We start from the raw sequence: 20,301 nt of genomic DNA, 5'->3' as shown, positions 1-20,301 counted from the left end.
AGACGTTTACTCGGCGGTGACGGCACGGGCTAAGATGGCAAAATCGTTAGTACCCACGATAGAATTTTTGATATCCGATGGGAGGGTGGGAGAAAACGTACTGTAGATGTTCAGCTTGGAGTGGCTGACAACCTTCTTGATCTGACCCTGCTCCTCGAGGTCGGCAAGAGCCTTGCGGGCAAGGGAGCCGTTGATCTTCAGGCGATCGACGAGGGTGGCAACGGTGATCAGACGGTAGGTCTGAACATCCTTGTTGAGCTTCTCAAGGGTGGACTTCTCGAAGACAACGGCGTGCTGAGCCTTGTCCTTGACTGTAAAGAAGATACGGGTTAGTCCCTGCGCGAGATTCCCACATAGGCGATGTCCATGTCGATTTTCGAAAACGAGACTAGCCGGCGCTTCAACGATTTCCGACTCGCATTTCCGTCACAACGCACGCGCGCGCAGTGTAGCGGGGATCATCGGGAGCGGAAATCATGTGAATCGAAAATCGTTGTCGCGGTCGGATAGAAATCTCGGAGATCGAAAGTCATGGCGATATTGATGGAGATGGAGATGGCGATAGCGTACCCTTGCCCTTGGACCACTTCTTCTTCTGCTTCTTGCCACCGGTTGCTGAGGGCGCCTGTCACGAAAGCATGTTAACTTGGCTGTGGTTTTGAGCGGATGGCTAGGTTGTGCGTGCTCACCATTTTTGCTGTTGGTGTGGATGGTTCGAAGAGAAGAGGAGCCGACCGACCTGCTGATGAGATACGAAAGTGGCCGTGGGGCGTGACTAATCGAGACTAACCCTAAGCCCCAGTTGCTTCTTTGTGGTCTCGGTTAGTGGTGTGTGTCACATGACCCTACCGCGGGCAAGATTTTCGATTGCCCGGACTGTGGCCCCAGGCGAGATGATAATCTCACGTGACTTGGCGTCACTCTGGTGAAGAGCGGAGTAACGGTCCAAGCGGGGTCCTCTGGAGCATTGATCAACAACCAATCAAGCCCGAATGATCAACATCCGACGATGGATTCTACTTTTGTGTTGCGGTATCATTCGAGAGGGGAGCGAATCAAGGACCTCCGGGGATTGCTACTCTCTATGGCCACTGCAATTGCTTTGATTTACGTGATTATAGTCTACTGCGCTCGATTCGATGTCGGTGCGTGTCAGTTCTCTGCATTCCCTCTGAGTCACTTCATCTGGCCGTGATACTGCCAGCATGACTACCATAGCCTTGACTGTTCACTGAAGTGATGACTTCAAAATTTACCGAGCTGTCCTCTGCAGACAAATATCCTACCACGTATTCCTCTGTAGAGCCAACCCAGAAGGCCGAGTCGGGCTGGGATTCGGCGAGCCACTTCACATCGTACTTGCCCGATTCGCTCCTCTGGGTAGGTACTCGAGCAATCACAGGTCGCGTGTTGGGTGACCACCACCGGATTGTGGGCAGTGACGTGGTGATAGTGTTGATCAGTAGCTGCGGCGTGGACGGGTGCCAGGCGAGCTGTCTCACGGGCTGTTCATGTACGAGGACTGAAACTAGCTGTGGACTTTCGTCAACGAACCAAATCCAGACGACATTTGACCGCGTAGCATCGACAGTCGCCAGATGGTGTCCATCTGAGCTGAATGACATGATTGCAACGCCACGGAGCGAGGATGGTGACTCGGGGCTCATGTTGGCGGCGGATGAGCTCGAAGTCTCTGCATAATCTGCGTCACCCATGGCACTAGTGAAACGCTCTCGCCAGAAGCTCGGCGCGTCCGTTTCGGCGGGAAAAACATGGGACAGTGAAATCGACGATGAAAACTATGGGGGTTTCGGTCAGTGGGAAAGCTTTTGCCTAACCAAGAGTGGTTGAAGAAAGACCGTTCTTACCGTTCGTGTGCCCAAGATGTCAATGTTGCCGTTGACTTTACCCACCGCTAGATACTTCGACACTCCCTCGGCGCCCCCTGGCGGCGCCCACTCAATGTGCTTCACCCCAAGATCGAAAGGGTCATCGTCACTCGAGGATCCTTGGTACGTTCTGTATAGCTGTCCATCCGCAGTAAGAATAAGGACTTTTGTGCCTCCACTGGCAACATCCCAGACCGCAAGCCATTTTCCATCGGGACTCCATTTCAATCCCTGGGCATCAACAGTAGGGAGGATGGTGCGTCCCAGCAATTCGTAGGACTTGGGGTCGTGAATAGTCAACAGATCAGACATGTCAGGCTTCAGCAGTATGGCAAAGTGCCCCGTCACCGGCCGGTAGGCAAGTCCATGTTGACTGGCAGACTTGGGCGTTTTGATCACCGAGCTGCGACCATTCTCCAAAGAGTGAACAGTCAATTTTGTGTTCCACGCATGGAAGATGAGAACCTCGCGGCCATCCTTCCCAAAATCAATGCCCAATGCTCCTGGCTCGAGATGCTCAATCTCGCCAAAAACTTGCAAAGGATTTAGCTGCCATACCGTCACGCGAGTATCATTGGCAGTGAGCAGAAATCGACTCTCCTCATCCAAAGTACCCTGCGATGATGTGTAGATTGGGCTGAATTTGACATATTTGGCGCCATTTTCTTTTAGCCGGGAAACTTGCACGTTTCTACTTTCTGAACTCGGATTGCTGTAAACGACCAAGTCCTTCCCACTAATTTGCGCAGCATAGAGCCCGTCCAGAGACAAATTCAACGTCAGTGCCACTAGGACTTCGCATTAGTGAACGACACTCGATCGGCCCTTTTTGCTTCAAGGCAAATTACCTCCAGGTCCTGTGGAAGCATCCATCGTGGACATGATCCGTAGATCAGGGCTACTAAATGGTATAGCAGAGAATTCAATCCCTTTGGTGGAATATCTGTGGAAGTGAAAATGCAGCGATGCTTCGATACATCAGTTCAAAGGGTCTTGGAATCGTTGACAGCCTTGATCCTACTGTCGCGACTTTCACAACCTTGGGACTGTGAAAAAGGCACGGCTCAGTTGATTTGATCGGGGCCCGACGATTCAGGCACCAATGTACGTCCACATATGTACCTCTGTCGCTTCAGCTTGAAGACTTCATGAGTCGAACAAAGCTGGTCGCGCATCTTTCAAAGGTATTCCGAGAGCATTTGAGGAATCCTCTAATGGCCAACCGAATCATGCGACCTGAACAGTAAAGAGTCTGTCTGTATTGATGTGTGTTCTATGTTTACAGCCACGGTCCAACGTTCCCTTTCACGATAGAGATGCAGGTTCTAAACTCACGTAGCTTGTTTGCTGCTAGAGCACTCATTGAATGACTCTCGAATGTTCTCAATCTCTATTTTCCATGCGGCAAAAGCCCAAACGCAAAATTCTGGGAATTGACTTCTTTCTCGCTGCATTGTGTATGTACACTCGGCCCTGGGGCCTCCCGTTCATTCCCCGGAAACCCCGATAAGCTTTTTATCAATGTCTCCGACGGTTCTTCCGCTCCGAGATAAGACGCCCGGCCTGCGCAAAAAACCCGTCGCATTACCGCGGTATACTCTCAGAGTCGTTGTGGCATATCTCAGCTTCCACAATAGGTTCCATAAAACGTCTGTCTTTGTGGCTGGGCCACCATTCCCGCTCAAGATTCACCTCTCTATTCAGAATGTCGTCCACTCACGCCCCCAAGAATGGCACCGAAACGGCCCCCGCGCTCACATCTACAAAACTTCAAGGACGCCAATTCTATGAAAGCATCGGGAGTCCGAAGTATATCGTGGCTCCGATGGTAGATCGATCTGAATTTGTGAGCGGCAAAAATATCTACCTATTCTAGCACACGACTCAGGTCTAATCAGTTTTTGACTCTGCAGGCTTGGCGCATGCTCACTCGTTCCTTCATGCCCGCGGATGAACCAAAGCCATTGCTTTCCTACTCGCCCATGTTTCATGCTCGGCTGTTTGGGGACCAGGCCAAAGTGCGCGCTCAACACTTCCAACCCACTCGTGAAGCAAGCGGTGACATGGAGCGAAAGGACGAACTATACCTCGACGGCAACCCCAAGTTTGATCGCCCGCTGTTCGTCCAATTTTGTGCAAACGACCCCGACGAGTTCTTGGAAGCAGCCCGTCATGTTGCTCCTTACTGTGACGCTGTTGACCTGAACCTGGGCTGTCCGCAGGGAATCGCTCGCAAGGGACATTATGGCGCTTTCCTTCAGGAGGATTGGGACCTGATCTACAAGCTGATCAATCGACTGCACACCGAACTTTCAGTCCCAGTCACAGCGAAATTCCGGATTCAAGAGACAAAAGAAAAGACGCTCGAGTATGCCAAGATGATCCTCTCCGCCGGAGCAAATATCATCGCTGTGCACGGGCGCCGACGCGAACAGAAGGGACATGAGACCGGTCTTGCAGACTGGAGTTACATTCGTTACTTGCGGGACAACTTGCCTCCAGAGACCGTCATTTTCGCCAACGGCAATATTTTGAATCACGACGATATCGAGCGGTGCCTGGAAGCGACTGGTGCCGATGGTGTGATGAGTGCAGAGGGCAACTTATCCGATCCCACCATTTTTGGTAGACCACCACCGCCGGGCAGCGAAGGTCGAGAATACTGGCGTGGTCGCGATGGGAAAGGTGGATATCGAGTGGACGCCATTCTCCGAAGATATCTTGACATTGTATACCAATATGTACTGGAGCAGCCTGCCCCGGAACGAAAGCCTCTCTACATTCCTTCCGATCCCGTCGACGAAGCAGAAAATCTGCAAAATTATACAAATGGCAATGATGCGGAGGACGGACCACCCCGAAAGAAGCAGAAACGCGATAAGCAGAAGCGGACCAATTCGCCCAGTCTTGGCGTAATGCAAGGTCATCTCTTCCAGGTCCTACGACCAATGGTCAGCACGCACACCAATGTTCGTGATGCACTCGCTCGCACACGACCTGGAGATATGCCAGCTTTTGAACATGTCCTGACCCTTGTCGAAAAGGCTGTCAAAAAGGGACTTCAGGAATACCAAGCCAACCCGGAGAAGTTTGAGAGACAGCCCGGTGAGGTATTGACTGGTTCCAAGGCGACAATTGCCGAGTATGGTCGTCCCTTCTGGGTTTGCCAGCCGCACATTCGTCCTTTGCCCGAGGAGGCTCTGGAGACTGGAGCCCTCACAGCCAAAGGCAAGACTACAGTGAAGAAGAATGGAAACAAGGAGGAGCAAAAGGCACTCGAAGCAGCTACTTCTGAGGGTGTGGCCGCTTCAAGTAATGGCAATGTGTCGAGTGGTGAGGGCAAAGCTGCCACCGAGGAGACCACCAACGGGGAGACCACCAACGGAAGTGCTACCAACGGAGATGTTGCCGGTGTGATGACCCCGGCCAACAAGGCTACGAATGGGGATGTCATGAAAGGTACGGTATTCACGCCGGACAACCTTGTCAGTGGATAAGAGATGAGAAGCCTTTGCGCCCACACTCCTGTTGCATATTTCATTCCACTTTTGCCCAAATATACCCATCATAGAATACCATTTTCAAGCATTGCACTGTGATGATTCTTTTACAAAACCGCAAGAAGATATCGATCTCCTGACACCGGGCATCCATCCATGATCGTAGGAGTCATTATGTCTCATCGTACATGCATCGCATCGCTGCGTCGCATGCCAAATGCCTGCTCATGAACACAGTATCGTTAGTCTACCATACATTTGTGGAGCAATGAGTGAGTTTTCCGCCGCCAGACCAAGCGTATTGGGAAGTGGTACCCACCAAAGGAAGCATGATGACTCCCGAGTCATGAGTCAGGCATGTGACTCCGCCACGCTGACTCACAATGCCTAACAGGGACAAGAGTCATACTCATCAAAATGTCCTGGGCCTTGTCTCAGTTCATACTCTGTTGCACATCGATTTGAATCCTGCTCAGCAGACTTGGGTCATGACGGGACTACGTTACTTCCAAAGGACGACGTAAGCTGGCAGATTGTGGTCAATGTGCCCTCTCCAGTGCACCTAACTACATTAAGCAACCTTGAAGCACAACTGAAATCTAGATAAATGAGAGCGAGATGCATCGTGTTTGAACGGATAGATCAGTTCAATTCATCAAAATATCCCAAGTGATCAGCCGTCGTTCTCAAGATATCCCGTTCGAACCACATTAAATCATTTCAGCCATGGCTTCCCACAAGGATATTCCTGACACAGAACATCTCGATGTATCTGAGCGATCGGACAATAATCAAAAGCCCCAGTCGCGATCACCAAGCTTGTCTGATCATAGATCATCCCATTCCTCGCTTCCCAGCAAGCCTGTCGCACCGCAGTCCGTCGAGAACAGACTCAGACCAGCAGCAGGTATGTGATCCATGTGCATCCCTTTGACGGAGTTGGTACTGTTGACCTTCCCAGCCGCTGACCGATGACCGTCCTGGCTAAACACAGATATCATCAATCGTATCAACTGGGACTCTGAGTTCACACGTGAGGACTATATCATCGGGTTTGTGGATCGATTTGAGGGACAGCTGGAGGTCAGCATGGATGCATGGAAGAAGGAAACTACCGACGAGGAATTCATCCCACAGCATCGAGTGCTGTACATTCGGCATGTGAATGGAGACATTGTCTGGGATCGACGTCGTCGCATTGACAAGATTTTCAACAGTGGTAATTCGGCGTTCCGAGAATTGGCATTTTTGACTTGAGAGACGTATCATATCGTCATTTACACATTTCACTTCACTGCTTTGAACATGTTTCCTTTCGTCGAGGTGTATCATATTGTAAGGAGTCGGGTTGAAGCTGTATATTGCACCTGGTGTACTATCTTTCCTCAAAGTCTGATTTCCCTGCAGACCGCTGCTTCTCATCTCTTTCCATTCAAAAAAACAGAGTCGCACCTTCCTGTTGATCCGCTCGTGTCAACAAGTCGATGTTTCTCATTGCAGAAAATGCACACTTACGTTTTCTTTTCATTTTTTCACCCACCTTCAGCCCTCTTGGCTGTATTCTTTCTCAAGTCTCCCCACATCAGCTTGATATACTCGCGAGCTGCTCCTTCAAGATGAATTCTCCAAAACAACCAAAACATTCTTTGCCTTCTCTGATTACGGAGCAACCTTTGGCTCGCCAATCAACAGGCTCGCTGCCAGTATTACCCTCTAATGTCCCGGCCGATCCCATTGTGCAGGAGCCTTCTCAGCCTGAGAAGCAGGCGGTGGCCCCGTTTTTGTTTCAGCGAAACGAGGACAAGGAGGAGACTGTTGCATCACTGCCAGAACCCGAGACAACGAAATCCAAATCGATTTCGGTGGCCAACAAGAATATAAGCCAAGATGCACCTGCAGCTCGCTCAGCGGCGAAAAAAATGTTTTCGGAGGATGAATTCGCCAATCAAGCTTCTCAAAGCTCACCGAATGATCAGGTTGCTCGTGACGCCCTCGTTGTTGCGGAACTAAGCACCAACTGCAAGGTATGCACTCAATTGAGAGTGTGTTGAATGTTGCTGTCTAATGTCAAGGGGCAGCCACAAGGAAACTTTCAGTTGGTTTGCGATCTTGTCTCCCACATAGCTCAGATTTTCCGGCGCCCTGAATCAGCTATTCAAGTGGTCATTCATCAGAACGTTTCCATCTGCTTTGGGAGCTCCACCCTTCCTTCCTACCTGCTCAAGATCTGGACCGTTCCCTCCGCCATCGGCCCCTTCACGAATGTTCGCAACACTTGGATACTACAGCAGACACTCCATGAGTCTCTCGCCATCCCTCCCGAGCGAGGTGTTATTCTCTTCCTGTCCGTTTCCGAGGAGAATCTAGGGTTCAATGGATCGACGATCCAGGGCGTTAATCTCCGACAGGAGAAATCCGACAACGAAACCCCCGGGGTATTCAAAACCATTTCCCACAGAATGAGTCGCCGACTCAGAGGCAGTAGTGGTGCGAGTGGGCCAATCACTCTCTCATCGGGCCCAAATTCTCCTCTATCGCCGACCGAGGCCAGTCCTGGTCATTCTCAACCAGTGGTCACTGTCTCAGAGAATCCGGCGCAAGAGGAAAGCAGTCCCAACAAAAGAGAGTCTCTGATGGCGATCCTCGAGCGCCACATTAGAAACCCGAAGAAGGGTCAGGCAAAGGGTGTTGTCAAGGATTAGATGTCTGATGGAACTCAAGAGGCGAACTCAACTTGTTTGCCGGTGAAGCTCACGGTCTGATATCCTTACATTGTGAGAGTCCGGTTGTTAATTGTGCCATGCCCATCGTCAAGCTTGGGCCAGTCGAGCTGGATTGTGACCGCTCTCCGGCTCGGGTACGATTGTATACTTAGTAGTAAGTTCCATTGACCGCTGAGGTCGACTTGAAACAAAGGTTTCCTGCATCAATAAAAACCGAAATTATATTGCGAACACGTTTTGGATGACAATATGCTTCCCAGAAGACGACACAGCTCACGTCAGACTAGAGTGTGGATTTTTTTTCCAACTCATGTAGGTACCAGTCTCGCACGGACAGCTTCTCCCGGGGAAGCATAGCTTCGGCGTCAAGTGGAGCTCCTTTCAAGTGCCTGCGCACCTCCATGAGCATCAGTCACACAGGACGTGTTTCTCTCATTACTAGTAGAACCTGTCAAAAGGCAATTGTCACATGGTCTTGTATGATCACGTAGACAGGCAGATAGATCCGTCCACCCATCTGGAATCTCACAATCTTCGTCCTCCTTCCCCCTTGTGGCCCTGCCACCAAGGTTTACTTCCACCGTCTCTATTCCCTTTGTAAGCAACAGTCAGTTGTTGGGAGAAATGGACGCATTTCAGGGCATCCGTCAAGAGCGCCTGCATGATCGCTCGAAACTTCAACAGTAGCAGGGGCGATCGAATTTTTTTGGCATAGCACAGCTTTTGAATCGGCAGCCTTTCCAACGAATGATTTTTTCTTGTACTGGGTGCTTCAACCTGTACTCTGTATTCAAAGGCTCTGACTGCGCAGGGTCTAAAATTTCGAGAATTGGGACCAATTTCCATCAAATCTCGACCGACACCACCAAATGAGCAAATGTTGCGGAGCAGCCTTGGGTGAGATCGTCTATCGGTCTTCCCCCGTATGCTGCCTAAACTAGTTGATTAGGTGGGAACTTAAATGACTCTCTCTTTCAGCCGCTTCGTCTCTCAACTCAAGATCGATAACACTCTTCCCTCTCCGCTCCCCAAATCCTTGTGATAGCGCAACTTTCTTGAAGCCGTGAAGAACAATGACGGGCGATAAAGATGATCAGAGCTCTACGAAAGAGGCGCAGCCAACGCCAGAGAATCCACGCTCTGAGGCAGACATGATTCAGGAAATATCTGGCAATCTATTCGATGCTCCAGAGGGGTCGGGGTTAATTCGTGAATTCTTTCCTTCTTCCCCCCCGTCTGAACAGGCTTTCGGACTCCTAGTCTGTGATGATTTGATTTCTCGGTGATCTGACTTGTTCAAGATGCATGCAACGCCCAGGGTGTCTGGGGCGCGGGGGTAGCGCGCGCTTTTAAGGACATGGTAAATAACCGCTCAGGAATCCCCCTTCTGTAACATGCCCGATGATGCATGTGGATGTTCTAATGCAGATCTCTGCTCTCATGCTAGTATCCCGCGGCTTTTCAAGTTTACCAAAGTCACTGTCAGAAATATACCGATTGCAAGGAGACCCATGAAATCATGGATCTTTTCGACGAGAACCCAAGCCACCAGATCGTCCCGCTACCAGTGGGAACAGCGCTGGTGATCCCACCACAGCCATCTGATATCCGTCGAGGCCAGAAAGCGCAATGGGTCATCTGTCTCTTTACCTCCCGGGGGTTTGGGCGCAAGGTCGATTCGTATGAGCAAATTATGAATCATACGTCTGCTGCCTTACAAGATCTCAAAGAGAAATTGATTGATCTCCGGCTTGATGGTACGGAGCCCTCGCCCAAGGCGCTCTTCTCGTGCCGATTTAATTCAGGCTTGTTCGCGGTGCCATGGGCGGACACGAGGGAGCTCTTGAAGGAGGCAGGTCTACGAGTCACCGTGGTTGTTCCACCAGAAGTAGCTGTGAGATCTCCATGATCCCTCTTCGGTCAATTTAATGCAGTGGAAATGCCATATGTGTCACTTGAAGAGTGAAAAAATTGCGGAAACTTTTTTTTCGCTCCGAACATGGTACTTGTTCTCCAAGCGCAGTGTAGATAGCATGATCTGTTGTCGCTGGTCTTGAAACACCCCCGATTGGTGCACTGTGGATACAAATATTCCAGAGTTCTGCTGTCAAAATACACGATAGCTTTCATGATCATTTGATATCCCCGGCCCAATACCATCTTCTAATTTCCCCAGACATCTGCAGTCAAAATTGCGGAGAAGTAGTTAGTAACACGGAGGTAACATGCCAATGAACTGGTTGGCAATGGCTTTACCATGCTGTCACAGTTGAGGTGAGATCACCTGATACCGCGTTGCCCCTTCGAGACAACGCGACCTGGCAGTGTCTGTTCCGACAGGCACACGTGCAGTCTCCCCATCAGTTTCTCAAGTCTGACGACCGGAAACCTGGTCATCTCGAATTTCCGCACGAGATCCCTCAGGTCTACAAACACCGCAAAGATGGTCGACGCCCCTGCGCAAAAGAAGCGCCAGCGTCCCTTCAAGCCACCGAGTCGCGCGTCAAGCAGCGCCGGCCCCTCTGCCTCCGCACCCAAACCAAAGCCCAAACCCAAGCAAACGAATTCCAAAGCAGCCACCAACAAAGCGACTTCGTTGGCCACGGCGTCAAATTCGAACTCCCACAAAGCTCCCACACCCGCAAAGCGAAAGCGTGACGACCCTCCTCCGTCCGCTTCGGAATCGGCCGATGGCTCTGACGCAGACTCCGACGCGTCCGCCCATAGCCGGGAGCGTTCTCTCTCCCAAGAACCCGATTTTATTCTCGCAGAGATCATCACCCACCATGAGAAGAATGAGGACGTGAACTCCAGTGATCCTCAAATCCCGTCAAAGCTCCTCACACGCCTGCTGCACCATCACTTCCAGAATGAGAAGACCAAAATCGCCAAGGATGCCAATACGGTGGTTGCTAAGTATGTGGATGTCTTTGTAAGGGAAGCTATTGCGCGAGCGGCCTATGAGAGAGCGGGTGCGGATAATGCAGCTACGGGGAGCAGAATCGGGGATGGTTTCTTAGAGGTACAGTGCTTCTTCCTTTTTTTTTTCTCCCTCGAGATTCTCTCTTCTTGCCCAGCTAGTCTGAGGAATGCTAATACATCGATGCAGGTGGAAGACCTTGAGAAAATGGCACCACAGCTCACCATGGATTTCTGAGGGATCCAAAGCTCTGATAAGCCGCAGTTTGAATACCAGCATCGCAAGTCGCTCGGGAGACTGCCTCTGCCCCTTTGCGATGTTTACAGCCAGCACTCATCTCAGTCCCTGCACTTTTGTGTCTCGCCGAACACCACAGCCCTTTCAGTGCGGGGCTATGTGTATTTGACATGTAACAGGGAGATATCGCGGGGATTTTGATATGACGGGGGTGCTCCGAGGGTGTGGTCTTCCATGAATGGGGGAAGGGCATCAAACCCGTTGGCATTGTGCAGCATCGCAACATCATGGTTGACCTGTTGAGCAACCCAAGCGCTTGCTGGATACGCCGCTCTCTTCTTGCTAAAGTGGGTGACCACCACGCTGAGCTGGTTGTGTTCCGGCAGATGGCCACGGCTTGCGTCGTATCTATCGTTGGCGATGTCGAAGACGAGATAGGTGCGGCTCTTCCACTTTTGCACCGCGAGGAGCCGGGTCTGTGGAAGCCCATCCGACACTCCCCGCATGCCCTTCTTTGCGAGAAGTCGCAATGCTCGTCTCACAATCCCATCGGGTGCGGTTGTGCTGTGACTGTACAAGGAACTCCGTTGGGATACGATGACCAACACTCGGAGTGGCTCTGAAGATTGCATTTTCCCTGACTTGGTCAGACAACGGAAGGTATCGGCGTATCAGAAACACACGTACTGGCAAAATACAATGTCTAGAAGGAAAATTCTTGGCTGGGTGTCGCGGGACATTCACTGCACGGAACGAGGGGTCTCTTATATCATGACTGCTTGACAAGACGACCAGGCCACCATCTTCACCATTTTTTTTTTGGAAGAACGCCTTGCACGCGCGTCGGGGCTTCAAGACCAGCCCACTTCACTTAGTCTGAATCTCTAGCCTTCCGTGGAATCTCTTTGTCCATCCTATCTAAATCTTTCTCACGTGGGTCCCTATGTTGTGCCAGGGGATGGAAGGGACATAGCGTGGTCATATTACGAAGTAAGGGCTGTAGTCTCAATTCCGAGGCATGTGTAACCACCGAATCCGCCCAAGAGACATTCATAGTGGCGGATCCATGTTCATGCATCATGGCCAACGGTTCATGCGCCAGGACTCGAGATAACAGTATCGGGGAATCCGAATGAACTCCAGACGAAGATACTCCAAATCCAATCTCCAGCCCAACCTGCGACCATCACATGAGCATTGACTATGGCGATAGGTACGACGGCCTATCATGGAATGCTAATGCAAGCCGGGTAGCCACTGGGATCTCTTCTCCAACAAAGTCCCAACTCCCCCGCTCCGACGCTGGAATCTGCCCGGACAAAACTCCAGGAGGGCGGTCTGCTTACGTACTCTGCACCCCTCACCCGCACTCCGCCTCGGCGCGTCTTGTCTTCAACACGCGCGCGCCCAGAACTCCACAAGTTCAAGCTCCGCCGTGACGAGGGGCTCCTTGGTCTTGCAATGAACGATGCGACGACGTCTTTGCTCACGGAGCATTTTAGCTATACACCCCTGGTGAGTTCATATAGTCTCCGCGACTATACATGGAGGTTGAGATCCGGCGCCGTTCATGGTCTTCAATGACAACCGGAGGACGGTACCTGGTACAAGGCGGCACACCACCGTCGCGAGTTGTCGCTTGAGGAAAATATGCACAAAAAAAAGCAAACAGAGAGAGAGAGAGAGAGAGAGAGAGAGAGAGAGGAGAGTGGACGTGTGGCTAACGGAAGATTCTGTATTAATATAGTCGCTCATTGACGACATTATCAACTCGATCAACAATTTGATCTATCAGGCAATCTCAAGTTTGGAATCGGGTCTTCTTGCCACGCCACCCGAGCGCCTAGGATTCGGACACGCGAACAATGGGTCGACAATACCCGATACGGACGAGGATGGCAATGTGGTCTATCCGGAAGCGAGGTTAGAGATTGAAAATGGGTTGCATCAGCTGGAAACATTGCTGGAGGCCAATGTGGACAAGGCATTTGACAAATTCGAGATCTACGTCCTGAGAAATATCCTCACTGTGCCGGAGGATCTCCTGTTTTGGGTGCGGCTCAAACATTACGAGGTATGGCATGCACGAAGCTGTGGTTTTTTTTTTTTTTGCTCTATACCACGCGCGGTGCTAATAGAATTGACCTGGTAGGGACTGTCCTTCACACCGAGCCCCGATGCACCCACCCCAGAGACCATTCTTGCCCTGCGAAAGAGAGTCTTGGAGACTCGAAAGCTCACGCGGTCACTCAAAGAAGAATCCGCCCGAAATGAAGCCGTCATCGCGCAACTCAAGTCCATCTTATCCACAGTGGAGACTGTGAGCCCTGATCGCGCTGAAAACGGATCAAAGGCGGATGCAGCTGTGAAACCGGTGGACCTGTCTTTCCTCACCTCCAGTCCCGCGGCACGTCAGCTCCGTGTTGGCGTAGACACCAGTGCTCATACGAAATATGCTCCTCTGACCACCAACACCACCTTTATCCTGTCTCAACTTCCGGCCTTGCATGCTACTCTGGAGAATCTACGGCCCAAATTGGCTAGCTTGCCCGGGTCGTCCCAAGGATTGACGTCTAGGACAAAGCGGGATGAACGCAGAGAATATATCGAGAGTCGAATCAGACTACATTTGGAACGCGCCGGCCAATTGGCTGTGAGCGACAACGGCAATCCGGTCGTTGCGGGCCGTCGCATCGACATTTCCGAGGCTCAGGCTTTGGAGAGCGTGGCAAGCATGCTTACACAGACACGGAAAGACTGAGTGTCACTGGATATCCCAACGAGCCAGGCCTTCCTTCTCTCCGAGTGACAGAAGATCTTCTTTGTAATTGGAAATATGCTTGCTTCGCTTTTGTTTTTTGTTTCTCTGTCTGTTTGACGGGTCGAGCTCGCAGACTGGAGAAAGACGACGGGGGGAAAACGAAATGCTTGGGTGATTTATAGCCAAGTTACTGTCCATGTCTCCTGGGTCTTGCGGAAGGGAACCACATCGGTCTTGTCGGACTTCAAAATTTCCACGATCTTCTCACCTTTCTTCTCTACCTTGATGAAATCTTGCTGTTCCTCGCCAATGGCATAAAAGGCACGGCCGAATTTGCTCATGAATCCCTCGACGATCTCTGGCGTGATGTCCTCATCCTTGAGGACACCGTTCTCTACGGCCTGTTCGAATGAGTCGAGGACGACCTGGGTGGTGTACGGCTGAGTGAAGACGCCGGCGGCAATCTTTTCGCCGCCGCGCTTGGACGCGGACGGATGAGGAGCACTGTCTGAACCGAAGAAGAACTTGGGATTACCGGATGCAGCTGCGCGGAGGAGCGCATCACGGTCGGCGGGGGTCTTGGCCACGGGTTTGCAGAAGCAGAATGGGTCACCGGCCCAGGAGTCAATGATGATGGACAGATGGTGCGCAGTGATGGTGCCAGCGACGGTAGGACCGCATTGCTTCACCGCCTCGATCGCCGCGGCGGTGGTGCAGTGTTCCAGGATGATTCGAAGCTTGGGGAAGCGGGCGTGCAGCTCCGCCAAGATGGGCAAGAATCGTTCCTCGGCCGACAGCACCGTCACATCCCCCTTGGAAGGAGCCTCACCGTGAAGGTTCAAGATGAGGCCCTGGCGCTCCATTTCCGCAAAGACTGGGTAGAAGGAGGTGTAATCCACCACGCCAGAACTCGAGTTGGTTGTGACACCAGCCGGGTAACTCTTGACGCCGGTGATACCACGCTTCTTCGCCTCGACGATGGTCTCGGGGGTAATCGATTCGTGCAGGTACAGGGACATGAGGTAGTTGACGTTTGGCTCAATAGCCTGCAGGCGCTTCTTGTAGTCCAAGGCATGATCAACCGTGGTGATGGGTGGAACCAAGTTGGGCTATACAGATCTCAACACCCCCGGAGGAGAGGGGGGGGTGTTTTTTTTGCATGTTAGCCGACCTGAATATCATTTTGCAATTGGGTGTCCATTCTGTGCAAGCTTCTCTCCTCTTTGTCTCTTTTTTTTTCTCCCTCTTCTTCTTTGGCCTTCTTGTTTCGATGGTATTGTTATTCTCACCATGACAAAGACTGTATTCACACCACCCTGGCGAATAGTGGGTGTCACCAATTCCATCATAGGCCCATCCCGCAAATGGACTGTGGCCAGTCAGTTAGACCCTGCCTTGTTCTCATTTTTGAGTAGTGACCCTCTCCGATTGGGTCGTGGCGAACGGTACAAGAGCAAAAGAGAGAAACAGTCTCCCACACATACCATGAAAGTCCGCCGAGGCCGGCAACTTGACTCCCTGGAGCTGAGAAAGAGGCATTGTGTGACGAGTGAACCGAGGCTCTTGTTTTGATATGTTTTTTTCCCTTCTTGAGAATCGGACACGGAATCAAGATGAGAAGCAACGAGGTGTGTGTGTGTGATCCTCTCCACTGTTACAAGAGATCCAAAGAGATCAAGAGCTCGATTGTCCCCCGCCGGAGACGCTCACCCCCCACCATTTTCCTTTTCTGCCGGGCGGTTGCGCCCTGGCCGGGTTTCCCCGCCACAATTGGTGGGCTTTTCGGTGTATAGAGAGGGTAGAGAGTGGAATTGTGGATTGGAGAGTTTATAGTACATCAAAGGACGGTACTGATGCTCGATACAGTATATAATCATGAACCTGTCGACATTCGAACGTTTAGTCTTATGTTGGTGAGAAATGAGAGGAGGAAAGAAAGTTGGGACGAACGAGTATCACAACACCTGCAGCCATTGTGTCAAGTCCCGTGACCCAACTCATCGTGTCAGCCTGTCAGGTGATCAGAAATAGAGTCAGATTACGATCGTCTTACGGGGAGATTTGGCAGCGTCACTTTGATCAATTGGACCCATCAAATCATCAACCAATATCTTCACTCCTTCTGCCGTTTTTTTTTTTTTGAAAAAAAATAAGTAAATAAAATATAAAGGAGAGTGAAAAAATAGGAGAAAAAAAACACAAGGCAAAAAATCGGATCACTGGGTTTTAGAAGCTGTGGGCCGAGTCTATCCAGTGGTCTGACCACGGCTTTATCCCTCCCACTAATTTGATTCGACAAGAGATTTCAAAGTGACCTTTCTCCGTCTCCTGCTTTGCCTATCGCTCGGTCGGAGAGGACAACATTCCTCTTTCTCCATGCAAGATAGCATCGTAGGTCTCTGCATTGAACCAATTCTACGGCAAAAATAGAAAAATTAGGGATCCGGATGTTGCTAATGTGTCGGGATGGTAACCTTTCCTTCCAATCTACCTTATCGGGCAACCCAGCTCTGTCCGTTGAGATCAAATCATACTAGGTTTCGATCAACTCAGATATAATATGTGGAGGCAGGTGTTGACCACCTATCGAATCCAGGCGGTGGAGTTGCTAGTGAGGTGCTACCGCCATTAATATACCTATTACCTAGGGAGGAGTGAGATAAGGACCTCTTGAAAGACGACAACAGACCAGAACATTGGTAGCGAACCTAGGCAGGGGCCCCAATAATTCACATGGCCATCCTTGGAAGGATTGAATCGTGAGTGTACCCTCCCCCAAATTTCCATCGGCGGCAATGTCGATTGCAGATCCAAATGAGATCACCTCTTCCGGCAAAATCGGCAACTCGGCTCATTGCGAAAGTGAAAAAAAAAGAAATAAAAAAAGTGAGAGTCGAGTCGAGGTTGCGATGGGATAAATTGTTATAGGCAGATCTTCTTCATGTTCTTCGTCTTTCTGTCGTTGTCTGGTTTCTCCTTGTGGTCTTGGTTCTTTCAATTACCCTTTCTCAAGCGGAGAGAACAAAAAAAACAAAACAAAGAGAAATGAGAGAAAATGAACACAAATTTGAGACTAATCTCCTATAAGGAGGTGAATTGTCCTCTGAAGGTCTCAAAATCTCGCCATCCAAACGTGGCAATGGTCCGAAGGAAGGATGATCCACTTCTAGCAGGGGAGAGTTATCAATTAGGCGGAACACCGAGGAGTCAAAGTACATTCCTTTCTCAGCACTAAGTCAGAGCATCGTCAAGGTATGACGAAGGTACCGAGTACAGCTGCGGTCTTGCATGAGATGAACGGTTTACTTTGAAACTATGTGCAGCGACTCTAGAGAGAGAAGAGGTCAGCTATGGCCTTTGCATAAACAATTTCAGAGAACTACAAAGGGGTCAACACGATCCTCTTCCTATACTCAGGTGTAGCCCTTGGTCTTTACAGATATACACATGTGGCTGCGACAGTGGAGAAACGGTCACTTTAAAGTGTGGCCTGCTCGTGAACTGGTAAGCGGGAGAGGCAAAGGACCACGAGCTCTTCAAGTGGGGAAGAACGCCCATTTTTGTCTCCCGATGGTCGGTGGCTTGAATAGTTTTGCTAGCGAAAAAGTCAAAAACGAAAGGCGTGTGGACTACCGGGACAAATTAGCATTGCAGACGCCGGACAGTCGTGGATACAGAGTTCAGGTGGACCTTTTTCTGGTTTTAATTATTTTCCCCCTCCCAGTTGTGACCCCCCAGTCGAGTGGGAACGTGGGAACCTGCTGGGGGGCGTGAAGCCAGAAAATGTCATGGAAGCCCCGTCGACCTTTTTGTCGGGCCGTCCGGCAATTGTTTAGACTGCCCGGGCAGCTTGCGCTATGGTGGAAGGCCAATAATCAGGGCTCATCGAAATCATGGGGAATGCTTGTCAGTTTGCGAGTCAGAAAATTGGCATGAGCCAACTATGTTACGATAAATATGACCCTTCCATCAAAGTTTGATCCTCTTGGAGACCAAATGATCCTGGTCCTCAATCCATTGGACATGTTTCTTTGGATTCCTTCCTACCCTGAAAAGAGGAGAAAAGAAAGGACTCGATACGGGAATCTCGAGAGAGACTTTCTATAACCTTCCGCCTTGGAAAGTTATCCTGTTCCGAGCGGACCGCGGATGTACTGTAGTGAGGCCGCGAGCAGGCCTTGCTTTGTAAACCGACCGAGGTCGACTTGGTGAGATGGAGCAGTTTCATGATCGTGGTGGAAACATCCACCACGTCCATTCGTCAATATTCTTAGCCGGCGACTCGGCACTGAGATGGGGAGTACCGTACCAGCCACTGCAGTAACTGCCCCGGCGCAGAGTGCAGAGTCGCCAGGCTGTCGGTGGCAATTTGCGTTCGGCCGAAGATATCCGGCTTTTGTAAGCTTATCCATGCATCCATCACTGGAAAATGCAGAGAATCGGAATTCAGGCCGAAGAAAGAAAGTCAGTGCGGCCGATGGGGGTTCGATATTATGTGGTGGGCCTCTTGTGATTGGTATGATTGCGTCCGACTGCATGGACAACACCCGTATACGGCGCATAGACGCTATACTGAAAGCAGTACCTGAACGAGCAACCGCCATGGCACTATCCCGAGTCAGTTGAGTGACGAGCATAAGCGGGGCGAGTGCACACACTATTGAGACGCCGTCTATGGAAAAAGGCTTCAAAAAGGGCCCGAAAGACTTGGACCTCCCGAACGGAGGTGCGTCCGTGCAAATCCAAAGAAGATTCGGAACTTGTTCCAGAGAAATTGGCCCCCTTCCTCACCTCCCCCACATGGGAGAATCCTTTGGTGCTTCTTGATGGTGGTTGGACTCCAGTCCTTGAGCGTCCATCGCCCAATCAATCGCCAAAGTCGGACAAACAGAAAGGTTGACTAACTACTGCGATCATAACCGCACATCGGAAAATTCTGGCGATGCCAACGTAAAATGACATGGAGGTCCACGTCCAGGATGTTCGGGGAATTCTTTTGGGTTCTAAGCACATTTGGGAAAAAAAAAAGAAGTGGACTTGCGATGAGCAACTCCTTCCCCCCCCTTTTTTCCCCACTCGAGTTGTTTGCAGGACGAGGTGAAGTAGACCATTGCAAATCGCCTGGTGAATTTGAGAGATCTAAAGAAGCGCAACAAGATAAACAAAGGGAAGAGTGAACATGATCAGCTCAAAAGTACAGCTCGATCTTCTCGATGTCACTGTCCTGATGCGAATCATGAGACACCTGCAAACCGGAGATATTGAATCCTTGTCGTGCACCAACAAGCGGCTGCGAGATGTATCAGTGCCGATTCTCTTTCGTGCCGTCAGATTTGAATTTTCAACGTCGAGCTTGAAAGCGCTAAAGAGCCTGTCAAATTCGAATATCCGACACCATGTGCGTTCCTTGACGTACGCGGCTCCAGGGATCCTAAGAACCGGTATGAGCCCCGACATTCGTCCCCTGTGTCACTAAAGTACGAAGGTTGAGCTAATGAGTGATGCAGATATATTGGATTTTGATTGCTTCACTTCGGAGTTGTTGACACCAAGCGACTATAGGGAATGGATCGACGAAAGTCAGAATTTCTTGTCAGATGAGTGTCCCTCGTACATGCTCATATATGATGTCTTGCAAGATATCTGCGAAGAACAACAAGAGATCATGAGCGAATCGCTGGACAAAATTGCCCTGCTATATGCGTTCACCAGGCTACCTCGACTGCGCAAACTGGCTGTCTGCTTCTGTCCAACCGTGGAAGAAGAGGAATGGGTGGGCTCCGTGCTGGCACGGGGGCTGACCACGGAGGACTCCTGCGAGTACCATTCAAGGGTGATCCATGATGCCATCGAGACCTCACGTCAGAGTTCATCAACCGAACGAAATCTTCGGGTCTTTCTGACTGTCCAACCTCCTTGAAGGGATGATGCGGGGTTCACCTTTTCGCAAAGGATTCTGCACTTCCGCTTTGGAGCTATCACAGGATAAGCAACGATGCCAGACATACTGCAGCTTCGCAATCAACACAGCTTCGCATCACAGAGCCCTGAAGGTTGATATGTCAAGCTCAAACGGAGCTTGATTCTATCGACATACACGCCGATCGCGAAAGGGTTGACTTTTTGGCCGGCGTGTTAACATGAGAGTCTTCGGGGAAACAAAAACCCAGAACTTTTGAGCTTGGACCTGGCCACCGTCATAAGATGCTTGTCCAAAATGCAGCCTGGTGATGATAATTTCAGGACCATATCTGCCCCGTGGAAGAAAAGT

General features: G+C 50.7%; 9 protein-coding genes across 9 annotated transcripts; 6 read left to right on the top strand and 3 right to left on the bottom strand.

Annotated features, from left to right (window-relative positions):
• Positions 1–6: 6 nt before the first annotated feature.
• POX_c03575 (uncharacterized protein) lies at positions 7–2,762 on the bottom strand (the record flags this gene model as incomplete). The annotated part of the gene is made up of 7 exons (XM_050112469.1): positions 7–311; positions 571–625; positions 690–775; positions 850–922; positions 1,287–1,799; positions 1,869–2,677; positions 2,738–2,762. 7 exons carry the CDS (start codon positions 2,760–2,762, stop codon positions 7–9), a joined length of 1,866 nt encoding a protein of 621 aa, XP_049970025.1.
• Positions 2,763–3,594: 832 nt separating this feature from the next.
• On the top strand, positions 3,595–5,386 carry POX_c03574 (tRNA-dihydrouridine(16/17) synthase; the record flags this gene model as incomplete). The annotated part of the gene is made up of 2 exons (XM_050112468.1): positions 3,595–3,735; positions 3,803–5,386. The coding sequence occupies 2 exons, from the start codon at positions 3,595–3,597 to the stop codon at positions 5,384–5,386; spliced, it is 1,725 nt and encodes a 574-aa protein (XP_049970024.1).
• A 729-nt stretch (positions 5,387–6,115) lies between these two features.
• POX_c03573 (uncharacterized protein) lies at positions 6,116–8,091 on the top strand (the record flags this gene model as incomplete). Its single annotated transcript, XM_050112467.1, has 4 exons — positions 6,116–6,296; positions 6,384–6,608; positions 7,082–7,413; positions 7,468–8,091. 4 exons carry the CDS (start codon positions 6,116–6,118, stop codon positions 8,089–8,091), a joined length of 1,362 nt encoding a protein of 453 aa, XP_049970023.1.
• A 1,540-nt stretch (positions 8,092–9,631) lies between these two features.
• On the top strand, positions 9,632–10,021 carry POX_c03572 (ADP-ribose 1'-phosphate phosphatase; the record flags this gene model as incomplete). The annotated part of the gene is made up of 1 exon (XM_050112466.1): positions 9,632–10,021. The coding sequence occupies one exon, from the start codon at positions 9,632–9,634 to the stop codon at positions 10,019–10,021; it is 390 nt and encodes a 129-aa protein (XP_049970022.1).
• A 534-nt stretch (positions 10,022–10,555) lies between these two features.
• Positions 10,556–11,269, top strand: POX_c03571 (uncharacterized protein; the record flags this gene model as incomplete). The annotated part of the gene is made up of 2 exons (XM_050112465.1): positions 10,556–11,134; positions 11,222–11,269. 2 exons carry the CDS (start codon positions 10,556–10,558, stop codon positions 11,267–11,269), a joined length of 627 nt encoding a protein of 208 aa, XP_049970021.1.
• A 155-nt stretch (positions 11,270–11,424) lies between these two features.
• POX_c03570 (uncharacterized protein) lies at positions 11,425–11,901 on the bottom strand (the record flags this gene model as incomplete). The annotated part of the gene is made up of 1 exon (XM_050112464.1): positions 11,425–11,901. One exon carries the CDS (start codon positions 11,899–11,901, stop codon positions 11,425–11,427), a length of 477 nt encoding a protein of 158 aa, XP_049970020.1.
• Positions 11,902–12,459: 558 nt separating this feature from the next.
• On the top strand, positions 12,460–14,030 carry POX_c03569 (uncharacterized protein; the record flags this gene model as incomplete). The annotated part of the gene is made up of 4 exons (XM_050112463.1): positions 12,460–12,482; positions 12,550–12,784; positions 13,017–13,343; positions 13,422–14,030. The coding sequence occupies 4 exons, from the start codon at positions 12,460–12,462 to the stop codon at positions 14,028–14,030; spliced, it is 1,194 nt and encodes a 397-aa protein (XP_049970019.1).
• Positions 14,031–14,206: 176 nt separating this feature from the next.
• On the bottom strand, positions 14,207–15,569 carry POX_c03568 (putative dihydroorotase; the record flags this gene model as incomplete). The annotated part of the gene is made up of 3 exons (XM_050112462.1): positions 14,207–15,139; positions 15,320–15,399; positions 15,515–15,569. 3 exons carry the CDS (start codon positions 15,567–15,569, stop codon positions 14,207–14,209), a joined length of 1,068 nt encoding a protein of 355 aa, XP_049970018.1.
• A 3,640-nt stretch (positions 15,570–19,209) lies between these two features.
• Positions 19,210–19,950, top strand: POX_c03567 (uncharacterized protein; the record flags this gene model as incomplete). Its single annotated transcript, XM_050112461.1, has 2 exons — positions 19,210–19,471; positions 19,538–19,950. The coding sequence occupies 2 exons, from the start codon at positions 19,210–19,212 to the stop codon at positions 19,948–19,950; spliced, it is 675 nt and encodes a 224-aa protein (XP_049970017.1).
• Positions 19,951–20,301: the final 351 nt, after the last annotated feature.

Source organism: Penicillium oxalicum, chromosome III (genome assembly GCF_001723175.1).
Source record: "Penicillium oxalicum strain HP7-1 chromosome III, whole genome shotgun sequence".
In the NCBI taxonomy this organism is placed as follows: Eukaryota; Fungi; Ascomycota; class Eurotiomycetes; order Eurotiales; family Aspergillaceae; genus Penicillium; species Penicillium oxalicum.
Note: the sequence above shows the minus strand (reverse complement) of the source record. Positions and strands in the feature narration are given on the sequence as shown.